Raw genomic sequence first — 18,091 nt, forward strand, 5'->3', positions numbered from 1 at the left:
CGACATTAAAAGCAAACGCTTGGCCAAGATTCAATTGTGCAGCAGCAGCATGAGCAGAGGATACGCCGACAGCATAAAGCACACACACAGAGGCGCACACACTCACACTCATACACACACACTGACTGCGACACATTCACGGACATGCAAAAGGCGCAAAATCAGTTTCGCCCTGCTGCCACAGCGGGACTAAATCATGGCTGGAATCCATTAACACTACGAGCGAGGTTTGTGGGTGCTTCAAGCTGCCTCGGGGGCTAAGTGGAGGCGTGTGTAACAGCGCTTCATTCATGAATATCTGACTGAGTTTTTTTTCGTCTTGTTTACGTTTAAACTTTGGCGCCTGCGCGTTGCCAAGCCACGTGCTGTTTGTTATGACGCCCCCAAAAAAGCAGCACCTGTTGCATGAACACTGCTCCCATTTAAAGCGTAACTAAACTGTCAATCAAACTTGCATTTTCGTTGACAGTCCAAATTTCTCAATTACGATAATTAACTGGAATTACTTTTTTATATAACATGACTTTTTCGGCAAGGTATAAAAGGCACAACTTCTGCTTTTGTTGGCACAGTCAAGAGTCAAACATGGCAAATCTAGCACTATTTCAACTTATTGTTTACAATTTATTGCAAGCGAACCTAAGAGATGTGATTATATTTCATTGTGCGCAGAAGTATGGTAAATATTATGCAATATTTCAATATTTAAATTTAGCAGTTATTAAAATTTTGTTAAACATTTTGAGTCGGTATCCATTAACTATCAATTTTAAATTTCATTTTTGACTCAGCTCTTCTGCCGCTTGTACAATTATTTTCGAAAAACTACATTTTCTCACAATTCGTTAATCTCAATGTGGAGCAAGAGCAACTGTCTAACTTTCACAAGGATTATTTGGATAGCGATTTGACCAAACTGGGAGTGTTCTTAGATCTAAGCTGCAGCCACAGTTCCTACATAACAAATCAGGTAAGATTGTTTACTTCTTTTTAACTTTGACTACAACATAAATCATGCAGTCAAGTCAAGCGCGTCTCTATACGGAACACTTTCATTGGCTGCTCTATGATGAAGTGGGCAACATGACTCAACTAGAAGAACTCTACAACAAAGCAAATCTAAGCATTAATGCAGATGTCACCTATGTGAAGTTAGCGGAAGAATCGAATGAAGGCAGCATTTTTACCCTCTATGATGTCTATAATAGAGGCAGCCATTTGGGAGGCAAACTCAACGTTACCATCGATCAGAATGTTTACTGTAATCGAAGCAGTTGTGAAATCAAGGAGTATCTGAGTGAGTTGCATACGAGAACCAGGCTACAACAGCGCAGTAATTTAGAGGGTATTACCTTCAGGCAGGTGGCGTTGGTAAGTTGGAGATTGCCTTTAGTTTTTTTTATCACTAAGAGAATTGACCATAAAGACTTCCTTTAAAGGTCACCGTGTTGCCGTTGAACTCAAGCGAACAAGTGCTTCTCGACTTTTTGAACAGTGAGCAAGATGCTCATGTGGATTGGATATCTCGTCTGGGTTATCGCAACAATCTGCATTTGCAGGAAATGCTGCAATTCAAGTAAGCTAAAAGAAAAAACATTTTACAAGCAACCATAAAATATTATATACAACTAAAATCTTTTCAAAATTAAAACAAAATTAGAAATTTATAAGTTAACCAGAAAATTGAGGAAAATTGTAGATTGGAGGTTCTTCAAATAGTATTGCATAAGTTTAAAAATTTAAGGAACAGCACAAATTATTAAATCAAGATACAAATTTCCAGTTTATTATATTTAGAATGTTTATAATATATTCTTTCTTAGTTTTCGTTTTATAGTTACTGCTTTTATGAATGCACATTCTTCATCAGTCATTAATTTTACTATACTTTTTAATATTTTTAAAATTACAAAAATTTTGTTTTAAGATTCAAATCATATTTTTGGATAAGACTCGAATTTAAGTATTTTTATACCCGCTACCCATAGGGTAGAAGGGTATTAAAACTTTGTGCCGACAGGAAATGTATGTAACAGGTAGAACGAGGCATCTCCGACCCTATAAAGTATATATATTCTTGATCAGCGTCAACAGCCGAGACGATATAGCCATGTCCGTCTGTCCGTCTGTGTGTCTGTCCGTCTGTCCGTATGAAACACTGGTTCTCAGAGACTATAAGAGATAGAGCTATAATTTTTTTTTCGACAGCATTTGTTATGTTTGCACGCAGATCAAGTTTGTTTCAAATTTTTGCCACACCCACTTCCGCCCCCGCAAATCAAAAAAATCGAATAGCAAGCGTAATTTTAAAGCTAGAGTTTTGATATATACAATAATTATTATAGTAGTTATGATTCCTGAAAATTTGGTTGCGATCAGATAAAAATTGTCGAAGTTATTAAAGAAATACTTTTGTATGGGCAAAAACGCCTACTTACTAGGGGTTGCTTTGGCTGACAATCTGGTATATAGTGCGTCTATGGTATTTTTTGAGTGCGGTACTATATCGATATACCAAACATGCCATTTGGTATATTTTTAGCATTTTTTCAGCACATTCTGTTGTTGTTTGAGAAAAATACCGCAACATATATTTCTTTTATTCAAAATGGGTAGCGGGTATCTCACAGTCGAGTACACTCGACTGTAGCTTTCTTACTTGTTTTTTCTGTTTCCAAAAAAAAAAATATTTACTTAATTCCAATATTGATCGACTTTCTCATTGACAGCGTCACCAATGTTTGGGTGGATCAGTGGAGTCTCAACGATACCATTGGCGGTGCCATGGGTAAAGTGGTCAACGAGCTTGTGGAATTATCGACCACAGCTTTTGTACTCTCAACTGCACGGCTAAAGAAGATCTTTCCCACCACCGACATTGGACAATTTCGCTCGGTTTGCATATTTCGCACACCACACAATGCGGGCATCAAGGCTGGCGTTTTTCTCGAGCCCTTCAAACCAAGTGTTTGGCTCGTTTTTGTCGCTTTGCTGGTGCTCTCTGGCCTGCTGCTGTGGCTGATATTTCGACTGGAGCATCATTGGATGCGACGCTATCTGGCCTATATACCCTCGCTTTTGACCAGCTGCCTGATTAGTTTTGGCGCTGCCTGCATTCAGGGCTCGCACTTGATTCCACATTCGACGGGCGGACGACTGGCGTTCATAGCACTTATGCTGACCTCCTTTCTCATGTACAACTATTACACATCGATTGTGGTGTCCACCTTATTGGGTTCGCCAGTCCGTTCCAATATTAAAACCATACAGCAGCTCGCAGACAGTTCACTAGATGTGGGCTTCGAAACAATACCGTTTACTCGGGTATACTTAAACGTAAGTTTTGCTGGGGTAAATTACAATATTTATACTCACTACACATAGAGTAGAATGGTATTATGCTTTGTGCTTCCATGAAATGTATGAAATAGGCAGTAGAAGTCATACCTAAAAATTCTATATATTCGTAATGTCATGTCCGTCAGTCAGATAAAAATTGTAAAACTTATTCAAGAAATTTTGTATTGCAAATTACGTTTATTACGAGTCTTAGCTGCTTTGGTACTTCATCGATATACCATATATGGCTTTCGTATTTTAGTATTTTTGCGATATATTAATTTGGTATATTTTAAGAATAATATCGCACTGTTTTACTCTTGTCCAAAATGGGTAGCAAGTATCTCTGTCGAGCACACTCAAATATAGCTTTCTTACTTGTTTAATAGAGTTCCCCTCGTGCTGATATCATCAATTTGGTCAAGCGAAAGGTTGATGGTCGCAATCCCAGCAGCATTTGGTTCTCGGCTCAAGAAGGCGTGTTACGAGTTCGCGATCAACCTGGCTTTGTATTCATCTCAGAGGCTTCATTCTCTTACAACTTTGTAGAGAAATATTATATGCCTCACGAGATATGCGAACTGAATGAGATCCTCTTTCGCCCGGAGAGCACTGTCTATACCATTGTGCATCGCAACTCAACGTACAAGGAGCTGTTGAAGCAGATACAATTGAGGATGCTAGAGGGCGGCATGACCCAGAAGCATCGACGTTTCTATACGAAGACCAAGCTACACTGCTTCTCCAACAATTATGTCATCAATGTGGGCATGGAATATGCTGCACCTCTCTTTATGGCTCTGCTGGCTGCCTACATTCTCTCATTTATTATTCTAGTGCTTGAGCTGGGATGGTCATATCTGAGTAGACACCACTTGCAGCGTTCGATCGGTGGTCAGTAAGGAGAATATACAATTTAAAATGTAGTTTTTTAGGTAGGTAAGTATCAAGCGATTTAATAATTGGCCAATTAGTTAGTCCTGCCTTTCAGCTGTCGCTCACTAGCCACACGCATCCATTAACTTGTCAACTGTCAATTTATGATGATTTATAGTGTTCTTATAAAAGCACTGCAAGCTAAACGATTTTGTCATTAACTAGCTGTAATTGAGGTGCAATCATGTTCACAATTCAATTTATCATCTATTATTTTGTGCATATTGCCAAGTTGAATAATGTCTTATTTCTACACTGTTGGCCAGCTAATTGTGAGTTTAATTTAAAATTTGATTCTTATGCTAAATTATTGTTTATTTACAGCACTCTTTCAACTGGTACACTTAGCACATAATTCTGGGATATTCAATCAATTTTTGGATCTAAATGCTTCTTTCTCGCAAGCGGAGCATTTGCAAACACAACTCGTTAATCATGAACTTATTAAGCTGGGCATTTACTTTGACATCAATTGTGATCAGAGCAATGAAGTTTTGCAAATGGTAATTTAATTTCCTTGTAAATATTTGAGCAATTAAATTTTATTAAATTTTTATTAACAGGCAAATATACAAAGCTTATTTAATGATCATTATCATTGGTTAATCATTGATCGCAACTTTAATTTAAAACAACTTCGAGAAAGATTTGCTGAAGCACTACTTTATGTCAACAGCGAGTTAACTTATGTGGAACCTCAGGCAAATCTTAGCAGCTTTATACTCTACGATTTATATAATAAAGCTAAGCACTTGGGCAGTAAACTAAACATAACCATCGATCAGCAAATTGTTTGCAATGAGCGAGGTTGTCACGTCAAAAGATATCTAAGTGATCTGCATCTGCGACTTCGATTGCAAAATCGCAGATATTTCACTGACATTACACTGAGAGTAAATGCAGCAGTAAGAACAAGATACAATTTAATCTCTTAACTAAATAAACTTAATGCTAACTCATCGATTAAACTAAATTATTTTAATGGTAGATCACCGCGATGCCTGTAGATTCCCCAGAGGAGCAGATAAAAGAGTTTCTAAGCAGTCTTGATGATATTTACAAGGATTCATATGCCAGGCTGGGCTATCAAACGCATCAGGTGTTCAAGGACTTACTGGATTGCAAGTGAGTTGCATTACATAATTAAGAGTGAAATAATATAAAAAATTAACAAAAATGTTAAAGGAGATGTTTGTTATTTGATAAAAAAAATATTCTATTTATTTGATTTATAATATACATTATATATCAATTTCAATTTTTTTATTATTATTTTTGGTTAATTTAACTATCACTACAAAAGGATTTTTATATTTTTGAAATCAAACATTCAATTTTTATTTTGATGTTGAAAAAAAAGATTGAAATTAATAATTATACTACAATAAATACAATAATTATTTATTTGAATAAATTTAGATCAAAATTGATAAACAAATATTTTGTATTTAAGTTTGTTTATGACTCAGATAGTCATAATTCTTACTTAAAATCCCTAAGCATATTTTGTCATATAAATTTTAGCTTTTCATTCACTTTTCGCGATCGCTGGACGGACTCGGAGCTAACTGGCGGCCTCATTGGGGATTTGATAAATGGCAGCGTTGATATGACAACCACCGCTTTCTTATACACCTTGGGACGCACCAAGTACTTTAGGCCCTTGACCTGGCACAGTTCCTTTCGCTCCGTCTGCATGTTTCGTAATCCACGCTCAGCTGGCGCCGAGTTGCGTGTCACGGAATTCCTCGAGCCATTCAGCTGGACGGTTTGGCTTATGTTTAGCGCACTGCTGCTGTTCACTGGCTTCTTGCTATGGCTGACATTTCTGCTGGAGCGTCGTCTAAACCGAGCTAGCAGCATGGAAACATCCTTGTTGACCAGTTGCCTGTTATCCTTTGGTGCAGCCTGCATTCAAGGAGCTTGGCTACTCCCTCGCTCAACGGGTGGTCGCATGGTCTTCTATGCGATAATGTTGACCTGCTTTCTAATGTACAACTATTATACATCTATAGTTGTGTCCACACTACTGGGAGCACCGCCAAAATCAAGTATACGCACCATACAACAGCTGGCAGATAGCAATCTGGAGGTGGCCGTTGAACCCACCATTTATACGAAAGTTTATGTAGAGGTGGGTTAACATTGATCTATTTAAGTTATCAAAAAATCATTTGCTTCATTTGGCAGACTGCTGAATTTCCCGATATACGCAGTTTGTATTTGAACAAGATTTTAAACAAAGATCCCAAACGCATTTGGTTGCCCTCAGAGCAGGGCGTGTTGATGGTTCGAAATCATCCTGGCTTTGTGTTCATAGCAGAATCAGCTAGCGCATATGTTTTTGTACGAAAACATTATTTGCCACACGAGATTTGCGAGCTGAATGAAATTCTATTGCGCGATGAGACAAGCGCCAATACGATCATATTGAAAACATCTAATTTTGCAGAGCTTTTCAAACTATGGTGAGAGCAACACAAATGTCTTATTATAAAAGAATTATAAATTATTCTGTCATTTAGTCAATTGCGCCTCTTAGAGACTGGAGTGCATTTCAAGCACTTTCGCTATTGGGTGCGCAACAAGCTGCATTGCTATCAAAGCAATGTCACCGTTGTGGTGGGCTTGGAATCCGCCGGACCGTTGTTTCTCCTACTACTCATGGCGTATATCATCTGCTTGTTTGTTTTGGGCCTGGAAATACTGTGGCATAAACGTCAGTTACGCAAAAGAAGAAATTAAGGCAAGTGGCTCGCTAATTTATTGGCAATTTAAAACAAACATGCAGCTGACAGGCGACAGGAAAATTGGCCAACGACTTTGACTATAAAAGGAAAGCTCCGAAAGATGTCTGAAGCTCAAAAGTCAACAATAAAGAAAATGCAGTTGCTGCACTTGGCCAACTTTGTGCTATACAATTTGCTACAATCGCGCATCACTTTCATTGTCATCTTTCACTGCTGGCAAAGGAATGAAAGTGATTAACTAACTAATAAATTACTTAATAATATTATTTAGTTCTTTTCTTTTTACAGCTTTTTAAAAGTAATTAACTAACTAATAAATTACTCAATAATTTGATTTATTTCTTATATAATTGTAGCTTTACAATTCGCTCAACAAATCTATAATTCGCCGCAACTCATCTATCATCAATTTGTGCACTTGAACGACTTGAATTGGGAGCATTTGGAACAGCGCTATTTGGATCATCAGCAGCCCACTTTAGCTATCTATGTAGATCTGCAGTGTGAGCGTAGTGAAGCGCTTTTAAAGGAGGTAAACTGAGAATTTCCTGCCCTAAGCATTTTCAATTTAAATTTTTTTTTAGGCTAGTCAATCGCAGCTTTACAATCAGCACTATCATTGGCTTCTACACGACAGCTTATCTGGCTTTGGCTTCTACCAATTCTTTGCACCCTTCAATCTATCTGTAGATGCAAATGTGGACTATGTGAAGCAGGAGGTTCGCGACAATGGAGACACCAACTATGCGGTCTACGATGTCTATAGCAATGGCAATCACATTGGTGGGAAACTCAATATAACTGGCAATTACGAAGTAAACTGCAATGTTACAAAGTGCACATTGAAGTGTTATTTGAGCACCTTGCATCTGCGCTCCAAATATGGCCAACGAGAGCAGCTTCGGGATGTGGTATTGCGTGTGGCCACTGTGGTGACTCAGCGACCCATCACCTGGTCGCCAGAGTGTTTGATACGTTACCTCAGCCAGGATAACAACACGCACATCGATGCCATAGCGCGGTTTGGCTTTCATATCAATCTGGTGCTCAAGGATATTCTGCAGTGCGGGTGAGATTGAAAATAATATTAATAGAGTTACAATATGATAATATCTTCATTTACTATTGTGCTTGATTTATCCATTTAATTTATTATTATTTAACAAGTTGTAAATGTTGAAAGGCAAATTTTGATGAAGATAAATTTTTCTTTATTAATATTTTTAATTTGTTCAATTTTCTCTTTTAATTTACTGATATTTAAATTGTAATATGTTTAGAATAAACTAGGATCACATATGAAGCATCAAATCCTGACTTCAACGAGCTGCGCTTAGTTATTTCTTTTAATTTATAGATTTTTACAAGGAACAAATGTAGAAAGCCAAGACTTGAATAAACGGCTTTGCATTAATAATTTTCTTAAAATTTTCATTGATTTTCATTTAAAGAATTTACTTTTATGTTTATTGGCAATGTAATTAATAAGGAGAAAATATAAAATCAGAAACTTTTGATTACAAAAACCCGCACTAACTTTAATTCTTATTATGAATTATTTTCCGTTCTATTTTCCATTTTAATATTTCTTTTTTTTAGAAATTTTACCTATTTTATTTACATTATAATTTGACTTGAAAGAGCTGTATTACTGATCCTTCCTTTTCAGCATGAACTACACTTTTACGGATCGCTGGAGTTATAGTGATATTAATGGCGGGTCTGTAGGCGCTGTGGTTGATCAGACAGCGGATATTGCCTCGGCTCCTTGTTTGGCCACCGAGGGTCGCCTGAAGCGTATGTCGGCTATCATTGAGACGGGTTACTTTCGCTCCGTTTGTATCTTTCGCACACCCCACAACGCTGGCATACGTGGCGATGTCTTTCTGCAGCCCTTTAGTGCCATTGTCTGGTATCTGTTTGGTGCTCTTTTATTGCTAATTGCCCTACTGCTTTATCTGGTATTTTATGTGGAATACAAACGAATGCCGCGACGTCGTCATCTCAACTATATGCCCTCGTTGCTGACCACTATCCTGATCAGTTTGGGTGCAGCTTGCAGTCAGAGTTCTGCTTTAATACCGCGCTCCACTGGCGGACGTTTAGCCTACTTTGCGCTGTTCCTCATCAGCTTCATCATGTACAACTATTATACGTCTGTTGTGGTTTCTTCGCTTTTAAACTCGCCCGTCAAATCGGACATCAAGACAATGCAACAGCTGGCAGAAAGCTCCCTGCAGGTGGGCCTGGAACCGCTTTCATTTACGAAAAGTTATCTTAATGTGAGTTAGACATTATATTATTAAATACTTTATACTCACTGACTGACTGTATTAGCTGCGCATAGTCCAAACGGTAAGAACTATGATGCTGTAATTTACATAGAAGATAATTGAAACACTTTCAGCGTGCATTAAGAGGGGGTTAAAAATTTTTACTCTACTCTACTACTAATGGTAATTTCCAATATCTAATTTCATATGAGTATGTCAGTAAATTATTATACATCAAATTATTTGGCCTGATTTACTTAACTTCTGTCATGACTAAACAGCTGAGGCTACGATGCAGCAATTTATATTTCAGCGTGCAATAAGAGGGGATTTCTTCAAAATATCTACTGTAACTCTTAACTAATGACCCTTTATATTAGAGACTGTAATTATGCTCTAGCTCTTAGTATTTGTTCACATTCAATTGCTGGCTAAAACTATAGTTTCTTCATTCCTGCCCTTCCCTAGTACTCTTTACGTCCTGAAATACATCTGTTCAGTAAGCTCAAAATTGAGACACAAACGAATAATCCGGAACTCTGGATACCCGCCGAGAAGGGCGTACTACGCGTAAGAGATCGACCCGGTTATGTGTATGTACTGGAAGCCAGCTCTGGCTATGCCTATGTGGAGCATTATTATACGCAGAAGGAGATCTGTGACCTCAACGAGATACTCTTTCGTCCCGAACTCTTGATCTACACGCATCTGCATCGCAACTCGAGTTATAAGGAGCTCATACGCCTCAAGTAAAGTATTTGGCTTAAATCGAAACTATGCAACTAACTGAATATTATTCGTTAGATTATTGCGCGTTCTGGAGTCGGGAGTTTATCGCAAGCATCGCAACATTTGGGCACGCATGAAGTTGCATTGTTATGCCCAGAACTTTGTCATTACCGTGGGCATGGAGTATGTGGCGCCGCTGTTCTTTATGCTCATCTGTGGCTACGTACTGGTGTTATTATTGTTGCTGCTCGAACTCGCCTGGGAGCGCTATGTGCAGCGTGCACGTTAAACACTTTGCACCTACTTTTTTGTGTGGCTTCTTGCACCTTGAAGCAGCTCGACTGCACGTCATGGCTTTAAGCTATTATGCAAAAATGGAATCAAAATAAAAGCACTTTGCGTTAACTTTTTCCGCTGTGAAAATTATGCAGGAATGCAACGACCCGGTTGTCCGTGCCTTCCTGTTGTCAGAACTGAGGACTGAGGGACTGAGGACTGAGAGCCCGCGCAATTGCCGTGCACGCCTCGCTGCGTTGACCACGTTTTCATGTTTTCATGCGATTGTCGTATTTGCATTAAAAACTTTTCCCGGTTTGCCGTATTTTGGGCTACGATTTTTCTGCGTTTTTACCACCACCCTCCCATTTTTTCCATTTGCATTTTTATGCCCAAACAACGAGCAAAAAGAGTCAACAAAAATGGAAGACTGCAACGTGTGGATGCCACAGAACACAGTTAAGAGATTAAACGGTTATCAGCATTTGGCAATTGCCGCTTGTCGCAACCTTTGAATGAAACCTTGACAGCGGATTTGTCGCAAGTTCTTCCTCTCTCTCTCTTATCACCCAGACATAACTAATCAATCATTTCATATTTATATATATTGGATTTCGCAGTGAGTCACGTGATTTATGTGGCAACCTGCGGGCAATACTTGACACCATTTCATTTCAGTTGCACAATCGGAAAATTGTGGCACGTTGTTGCGAAACCATAAAACAGGGCACCAATTAATGCCAATGTATCCGGATATTTTTTGTTCGCATAAGCAGCACAACTTTATATACCACTTAAAATTGATTTAAATGGGTAAGCGAGAGTCAATAAATTTATTCATTTCTTATTATTATTATTATTATTATTATTATTATTATTATTATTATTATTATTATTATTATTATTATTATTATTATTATTATTATTATTATTATTATTATTATTATTATTATTATTATTATTATTATTATTATTATTATTATTATTATTATTATTATTATTATTATTATTATTATATTATTTTTTAATTTTTATAATTTTTGTTTCATAAACCGGAATAAATACGAACCTCCCCAATTCGCTTACCACTTCAACTGTCTGACCCATGAGCAGGCAACTGTTATGACAAATTGCCGTAGAGCTGACAAATTGCCAGCTCAATCTTGTTGTCATCAGTCCTTCCCCATGTAGTAACTTGTAGCACAACGCTGTCAATCTTTGCACATTACATTGAACGACAAATTGACACCCAATTGTAAATTATTTACTACATTTACTTGTCTTTATCGAGTTGGCAACAGAGCTATGTACCCCCAACCGATACTGTAACCCTATCGCAGTCACCCTGCGTTGCAGTTGTCAACAACATGTTTTGGTTTTTGATTCTCTCTCGCATTCCCAGTTTCCTTTTTTTGTTACATGGCAACTTTAACTTGCTCTACTCTGTGAATAATTTCACTTTTATTTTAATAAATTTGAATATAGTTTTTCTATTTTAATTTATTTACATTTTGCTCTGTATACTTTTACTCTTTTAATTGGTTGTGGCTGAATTAATACAAATAAATTACTATCTTTCGAATTTCATTTTAAATTAATTTTTAGTTGTATTTACGTTTTAATAAAAAGTTGTTTAATTTAATATTTCTATCTAGTTAGTCAAGGGTATTAAAAGTTCTCTGCACTGCAGTGCACTGCAATAGAAAAGCAGCAATGCATTGCTTGTATTTATTTTTTGTTGCATACTTTGCGGCTGCTGCTGTTAAATTGATTTTGGTGGTTTGTGTACGTGCTAAACGCGCACGCAAAATGGTTTTTGTTTAAACTTGCATCTGGCAATTTGTTTCGAAATTCAACTCTTCACTTTATATACCTGCTTTACTACAGTTTAGATGGTGTTGTTAGTCTGAAAATTACTCAGTTCTAGATTTACGATAGCTGTTGCCATTTGCTGGCGCTGGTCTGATACTATCTTAAGATTTATACGGCCCGTGTTCATCTTATCGGCAATTGTTATTGCTGGCAACTGGGAAGTTTAATCTATGCCCAATGAATTACTCAGATAAAGATAATGTTGGACGATAATGTTAATGATAATGATAATGATGTCAATTGGCACTTAAGCGTTCAGTTTAGCTTTTAACTTGATCACATTCAGTTGGTTTTCATTGTTCGCACGCGTTCAACGTAAAGTCCTTCAAAAGGGTAATCTATAAAATGTGTGTAATACTTGATAAGGTCTTAAGGTTTTTAGTATCTGTAGAAATTTAAGTACCAACGTGTTTTAGAGAGGAAGAAAGGGAGAGAAAGGCCTTGCTGCAGCTCAACGAACTTTACTTTGAGTTGTTGTTTCAATAAAAGTGGAATGTCAACGAAATTCGTTTTAAATCCGGTTTAAGTTACTTGCAATTCTCGTTCAGTCTGCTTAGAGCTCCTTGACATTGCGCATACGCCATGTACGCCTAATAACAATAATAAGTCTGCTGCTTGAATACTTAATTAGTCTTCCAAATTCGATTATTCAATATTCTTTCAATTCATAATCTTCTTTAGCAGCTGCCGATTCACAAACAAAACAACATTCACAAAATTTAGCTGACAACAGGTGACAAAAAAAGTGACATAAAAAACGTGATGTTGCTGTCGCTGCCCCCGTCGCCCTCTTGCCCTTTGACTGTCTACTGTTTTCGTAACTGCAGCGCTGCTCATTCATAGCAACTGGCAGAACCATTTCTCAGCTTTATAGTATATTTACTTGCAGTTAATTACCTGCCAGATCGGCATTTCTTCTTGAGCTTTTTTTTATGCTGCCGCTCGCAGCTCGCGTGATTTTTTAGCGCTTCAGCTCTTCGACGTCGCCGTCGTCGTCGTCGTCGTCGCTGTCGCAGTCGGTGTCGATATTGTCAGCGTTGTTGTGGGTCCCGTTTGGTGGGCGGTCGGTTCATTCAGATTCAGTCGGTCGTGAAACGTTAAAACGTGCGAAACGTTGTCAGCGACGTTATCTAAAATTCCCTGAGTTTCCGTTCTATAAATCTTAGCTACAAATAATTAACAACAGCAGCGGCAACATTTGAAATCAAGTACTTGCGAGATAAAGCTTGAACAAACGGTGCGCTCTCTAACGGGTAATCAACTTATCAAAATTTCTATTCGACACATTTCAAATCAGTGCAATTATTTTCAACAAGTTATCTTTATAATGCAATAAACAAATCAGCCCAGGAGTAGCTAAAGTCCACAGCATATTATAAAAACTTTTAGAACAAAGTTTTTATTGACACTTTCAACTATTTTTAGTTGCATATCCTAATAATATGATTAGCCATTATCTATCAAAAAATCGCCCCAGTTCTAATTCTAAAAACCGGTACACAAATTGTAATCCCTTTTTACCTGTTTACGACTCAATTAAAAATGCTGATATACCTTTAGCCTCGAACGTCTCTAGTTTCCTATGCAGTTCTATAGTTCTATCGTCTTTCGCAATACGAAACTGAAACTTCCTATATGCAATTTAAATGCATAGTACATAAAAGTAAATATGATGTGAATAACACAAATTTAATGCGGCGGCATAAATTGTTAACCCAAGGCAAATGTCGCAAACTTTTTTCGTATGTCTCGATTTACATTTCGGAGTTATAATGCGAAGTGCATTTAGCATTTTGCGCTGGATGAACGGACGGGTGTCAGGTTTATTTTCATGGGGTATGCAAAACGAAAGTGACAACTAAGCTGGGATAGTCTTACAAAGTGGGTCAACAACACCGCTCTATGTGAGAGTGCGAACACCTGAATGAGTCAGATAGAGAGAGAACTCAATTGATCACTTACAAAACACCAATGCGGATCGAGAACTTTGCCTGAGAATATCTAGCGGCTGGCAATTGAATTGATATCGCTTTAATTACAATACAAGCACTCGGTTAGTTCTCACGTGGGTTGGACAGACGTCTAAATAGCGTGTGTTTTTTCTTCTTTTTTTCTTATTTGCTAATCTCAAGCATTGACAAGGTCAAATAGCTGAGCAGCTCGTTGAGATAATTTGATTAGATACAACTGTTCTGGCCCACGACAATGTGATATACCCCCAATTTCTTCCGCCCCTTTCTTTCTTTCTCTCTCTCTCTAGTTCTCTTCTTTGCTAATTTGTGCAGCCTACGAAAGGTATTTAAGTGACTATTGATTGTACGTAACTGATCGAGTAATTGGCGATATAATTAATTATAAACTTGTGCGATATCGTGACAACTTTTTACACCAGTCACTTAGCATCTCATTGATCTTTTGAATGGGCCTCAATCGTCACAGTTTAATTAAAGAAAGTTGTCTACCCTTATATCTTCCTGTGTATGATATTTAATTGATTCTTTGAATGAGAAACGATCGATAGAATTGGGAGTCAGCTTTTTTTTACTATTACATTTAAATTTTTATCATATTTCATGAAATGAGAAACAATCTTTTTTTATTTGTTCATAAACATGATCGTTAATATTTTATATTTTCTTCACTTTATCTAAAAGTTTTTCCCCTATGTACATCGATTGATTTATAACTTAAATACATTAGTATTGTTCTCTAGCAATTGTTGTTTTGCTGCATAAAGTCACAAGCTCTTGGGATTGTAAACAAACAGAACCATTTGTACTTTGCCCAGCCGAGAATCGTTGCCAACAAAGTGTTGACTTTTTTTCTATATCCGGGCCTAGTTCAGTTCCCTTTTGATGCCATCCAAATAGTTGATAAATAGATTGTATTTTAATGATATATGTGCGCACGTATTTAAACAAAACTTAATTTCTAGTTGTGTTAAAAATAAACAGCAATTAAATTTAAAATCACTCGAGTGACGCAATTGCTAATTAAGCCAGACTTTTCGGCCAGGTCAACATATAAAAGTAAAAGCCAAATTTGCGTCGTCATAAACAAATATTCTGTGCCAATACGCGTAAATTCTTAAGCCAAGCACATAAATTTAAATAAATAAACACAATAGTAAAATGTCTGGCTAAATATTATGCACATAAGGTGAGCGAGATAGGAAGTGTAAAATACTAAAACAATAATAAACAGTTGCATCACTCGGTTAACTATTTGAAGCACGTAATTCCCATTTTTTTCGTTGTTCTCCTGAACTTGCTCAATGAAATTTCGTTTGCCTCAAGACCGCTCATCGCACATGTTTCGCCTACTGAATTAAATTATTATTTTTTTGAAAAGCTTCTCTCATCGTAATCACTTGTAAAGTAATAAATGTATTAATAAACTGAGCGCAACACTTGAACTAATTTAAGCTGTGCGCTAAACGAGCTTTTAAATAGCGTGTCATTTTTTGGATAATATATTTTTATTGCACCTGTTTATACAATAACTGTGAGAGAACTGTTAAATTGTTCAAAGAGAGTTTTATTCATAGTGTTTTAAATGACGCTTTATAGCTTATAGGCATCTTAAAGACTATGATGAAACTGAAGATGAAGATGATGAGGAATATTCTGAAGGTTGTAGCGAAAATTCGGCAATTTAGATAATATACTTAAACTTCCTTAATATTGAGGATAAAGTTGTATCTAATGAAATTACTATGTTCTGTAATCTTTTTAGTCAGCAATTCGCGATATACAATTAAGTCATTTAATTTATATAGAAGCACGATTACTTGCATTCAAATTTGTTTAATATTTATTATTTCAATGATGATTAAAAATAAGTTGATATGCAAAAACATTTGGTATTTATTGATACTTTAAATAGAATATTTAAATGATTATACAAATTTAAAATGAAGGATGATATTGAGCTTAGCATTTCTCCATTGCAGTACTCCTGCTCAGAATGGCGGCGACAAAGCAGCAAGAGGCGGAGGACAGCGAGCACAATCCCCAAGTGGTTGTGACTCCTTCGGGAGCCGCTCACAGCGTGCGACATGATCGCAGCCTGTGGCGAGACTTGACCGCCTACTGGATACTCGGTCTGTGTAATAACTATGGCTACGTGGTCATGTTGAGTGCTGCCCACGATATCATAGCGCAGTTCAACGATGAGGTAAGTCACCTTAGGAAGCCTGTTAAAGAAAATACTTTATAGTTTTCTCACTTTGTCAGGAGACGGAAGTTGGCGATGAAGGTGGCAATGGACGCGAATGCCATTTGGTGTCCACCGGCGCCATTTTGCTAGCGGATGTGCTACCCTCGCTGTTTGTCAAGATACTCATGCCCTTCTTTCCCTTCTGGGTCAAGTGAGTTGTTTCCCTCTTTACTCTTAACAACTCAATGTTAATCTGAACTAATCTTTGTAGTGTACGCATTGGCTTGGCGGTTGCCTTTTCTGCAGCGGGTTTTCTGCTTGTTGGCTTTGCGAATGCCGAGTGGATGGCGTTGTTGGGGGTGGTCATCACCTCAGCCAGCAGCGGCATTGGTGAGACAACCTTTCTGGCCTATTCCTCGCGCTTCAACAAGTGAGTTGCTGACTTTCATTTTACTGATTTGTCATTTAACACATTTGTACTTTATTTGCTTTTAGAAATGTCATCTCCACTTGGTCATCGGGCACTGGAGGAGCTGGTGTCATTGGCTCATTGAGTTATGCCACGCTGCGCTCCTTGGATGTCAGTCCACGTGATACAATGCTCATCATGTTGGTCTTTCCCGCCATTGAAGCTTTCGCTTTCTGGTTGCTGTTGCGACGTCCTCAGGTGTTGCCTGTCACCACCGTGGAATCCACTGAGGAACTCATCAGCGATGATAAACCGTTGGTGGGCTTCAAGGAGAAGTTGTCCTACATCAAGCACCTGTTTGGTTACATGCTGCCGCTCTGTCTGGTTTACTTCTTTGAGTATTTCATCAATCAGGGCTTGGTAAGTAACTGACATTAATTTCAACTCTTTGTCAACTTATTTTGAATTGTATTTGCTTATAGTTCGAGCTGGTTTACTTTGAGAACATCTTCTTGGATCGCGCTTCGCAGTATCGCTGGTTGAACGTGGATTATCAGATAGGTGTCTTCATATCGCGCTCCTCCGTCAATCTCTTCCAGCTGAACAAGATCTGGCTGATGTCAGTATTTCAGTTTGTCAACGTCGTCTACTTCCTCACCGAGGTCATTTGGTTCTACACGCCCAGCATCTGGATTGTGTTCACCATTGTGCTGTGGGAGGGTTTGTTGGGCGGTGGCGCCTATGTGAACACCTTCTATCGCATGTCCAAGGAGATACCGCCAGGTCGTCAGCAGTTTGCCATGGCCATGGTGGTGCAATCCGATTCCTATGGCATCGCCCTGGCCGGTTTCCTCGCCATTCCCGTGCACAATGCCATCTGTGGGCTGCCTGCCTCGGTGCGCGGCGTTGTCTGGTAACAGGAAGAACAGCACAAAAATGCGCTCATAATGAGTAATTGATTATGCCTTTAAACTAGCTAATGAGTAGAGTATAAAAGTGTGTGTGTGTGAGTGTGTGATTATGTATGTGTGTACATTCTGTAGTATTATCTGTGTACGTGTGTGTGTGCGTGTGTGTGTTTGTAATCGGAGCCTTGTTGAGGCCCAGCTAAGTTCACATTTGAATTTAGCTTAACTTTTATTAATCTTAAGCCGAAAATTTAATAATACAATTAACTATTCAATAGTCAGGGTCTTTACTTTTAAATACTCGTAAAAGAAAGCACACAAAGTTACCATATTTTACATTACAAAGTTGATGATAAATCGAATTTGCTAACGTTACAGATCTGAATTAAAATAAATAATTTGAACATTTTGTTTGATGACTCAAAAAGAAAATATAATAAT

The 18,091-nt window shown here is 37.7% G+C and overlaps 4 protein-coding genes across 7 annotated transcripts; all 4 read left to right on the plus strand.

The window, feature by feature from the left end:
* Window positions 1-585: 585 nt before the first annotated feature.
* Window positions 586-4,241, plus strand: LOC132788185 (ionotropic receptor 75a). Its single transcript, XM_060795516.1, has 6 exons — window positions 586-679; window positions 792-970; window positions 1,021-1,371; window positions 1,440-1,576; window positions 2,730-3,336; window positions 3,729-4,241. Exons 1-6 carry the CDS (start codon window positions 586-588, stop codon window positions 4,239-4,241), a joined length of 1,881 nt encoding a protein of 626 aa, XP_060651499.1.
* Window positions 4,242-4,459: 218 nt separating this feature from the next.
* LOC132788186 (ionotropic receptor 75a) lies at window positions 4,460-8,098 on the plus strand. Its single transcript, XM_060795518.1, has 9 exons — window positions 4,460-4,547; window positions 4,600-4,778; window positions 4,839-5,180; window positions 5,264-5,400; window positions 5,800-6,409; window positions 6,466-6,743; window positions 6,801-6,994; window positions 7,382-7,557; window positions 7,610-8,098. Exons 1-9 carry the CDS (start codon window positions 4,460-4,462, stop codon window positions 8,096-8,098), a joined length of 2,493 nt encoding a protein of 830 aa, XP_060651501.1.
* A 597-nt stretch (window positions 8,099-8,695) lies between these two features.
* LOC132788187 (ionotropic receptor 75a-like) lies at window positions 8,696-9,316 on the plus strand. Its single transcript, XM_060795519.1, has one exon. The coding sequence runs from the start codon at window positions 8,696-8,698 to the stop codon at window positions 9,314-9,316; it is 621 nt and encodes a 206-aa protein (XP_060651502.1).
* A 3,118-nt stretch (window positions 9,317-12,434) lies between these two features.
* On the plus strand, window positions 12,435-18,088 carry LOC132790237 (battenin). Of its 4 annotated transcripts, none has more exons than XM_060798706.1 (6): window positions 12,435-12,522; window positions 16,128-16,351; window positions 16,411-16,544; window positions 16,605-16,763; window positions 16,829-17,162; window positions 17,225-18,088. In XM_060798706.1, the coding sequence occupies exons 2-6, from the start codon at window positions 16,142-16,144 to the stop codon at window positions 17,657-17,659; spliced, it is 1,272 nt and encodes a 423-aa protein (XP_060654689.1). In that variant the 5' UTR covers window positions 12,435-12,522; window positions 16,128-16,141; the 3' UTR covers window positions 17,660-18,088. The 4 variants fall into 4 exon arrangements, with proteins under 4 accessions (XP_060654689.1, XP_060654691.1, XP_060654688.1 ...); XM_060798708.1 differs by having other exon boundaries at window positions 12,492-12,508; XM_060798705.1 differs by lacking the exon at window positions 12,435-12,522 and adding an exon at window positions 13,243-13,428.
* Window positions 18,089-18,091: the final 3 nt, after the last annotated feature.

Source organism: Drosophila nasuta, chromosome 3 (genome assembly GCF_023558535.2).
Source record: "Drosophila nasuta strain 15112-1781.00 chromosome 3, ASM2355853v1, whole genome shotgun sequence".
In the NCBI taxonomy this organism is placed as follows: domain Eukaryota; kingdom Metazoa; phylum Arthropoda; class Insecta; order Diptera; family Drosophilidae; genus Drosophila; species Drosophila nasuta.

What these genes read in the sequence shown, in the direction of transcription:
- LOC132788186 (XM_060795518.1), top strand. Translation starts at nt 4,460, where the DNA reads ATGTTCACAATTCAATTTATCATCTATTATTTTGTGCATATTGCCAAG. An exon ending in ATACGAAAGTTTATGTAGAG is followed by an intron (nt 6,410 to 6,465) that starts GTGGGTTAACAT and finishes TTCATTTGGCAG; the next exon opens with ACTGCTGAATTTCCCGATAT. An exon ending in GGAAATACTGTGGCATAAAC is followed by an intron (nt 6,995 to 7,381) that starts GTCAGTTACGCA and finishes ATATAATTGTAG; the next exon opens with CTTTACAATTCGCTCAACAA.
- LOC132788187 (XM_060795519.1), top strand. Translation starts at nt 8,696, where the DNA reads ATGAACTACACTTTTACGGATCGCTGGAGTTATAGTGATATTAATGGC.
- LOC132788185 (XM_060795516.1), top strand. Translation starts at nt 586, where the DNA reads ATGGCAAATCTAGCACTATTTCAACTTATTGTTTACAATTTATTGCAA. An exon ending in TCATTGTGCGCAGAAGTATG is followed by an intron (nt 680 to 791) that starts GTAAATATTATG and finishes TTTTTGACTCAG; the next exon opens with CTCTTCTGCCGCTTGTACAA. An exon ending in TTACTCGGGTATACTTAAAC is followed by an intron (nt 3,337 to 3,728) that starts GTAAGTTTTGCT and finishes CTTGTTTAATAG; the next exon opens with AGTTCCCCTCGTGCTGATAT.
- LOC132790237 (XM_060798706.1), top strand. Translation starts at nt 16,142, where the DNA reads ATGGCGGCGACAAAGCAGCAAGAGGCGGAGGACAGCGAGCACAATCCC. An exon ending in TTCTTTCCCTTCTGGGTCAA is followed by an intron (nt 16,545 to 16,604) that starts GTGAGTTGTTTC and finishes TAATCTTTGTAG; the next exon opens with TGTACGCATTGGCTTGGCGG. An exon ending in TATTCCTCGCGCTTCAACAA is followed by an intron (nt 16,764 to 16,828) that starts GTGAGTTGCTGA and finishes ATTTGCTTTTAG; the next exon opens with AAATGTCATCTCCACTTGGT.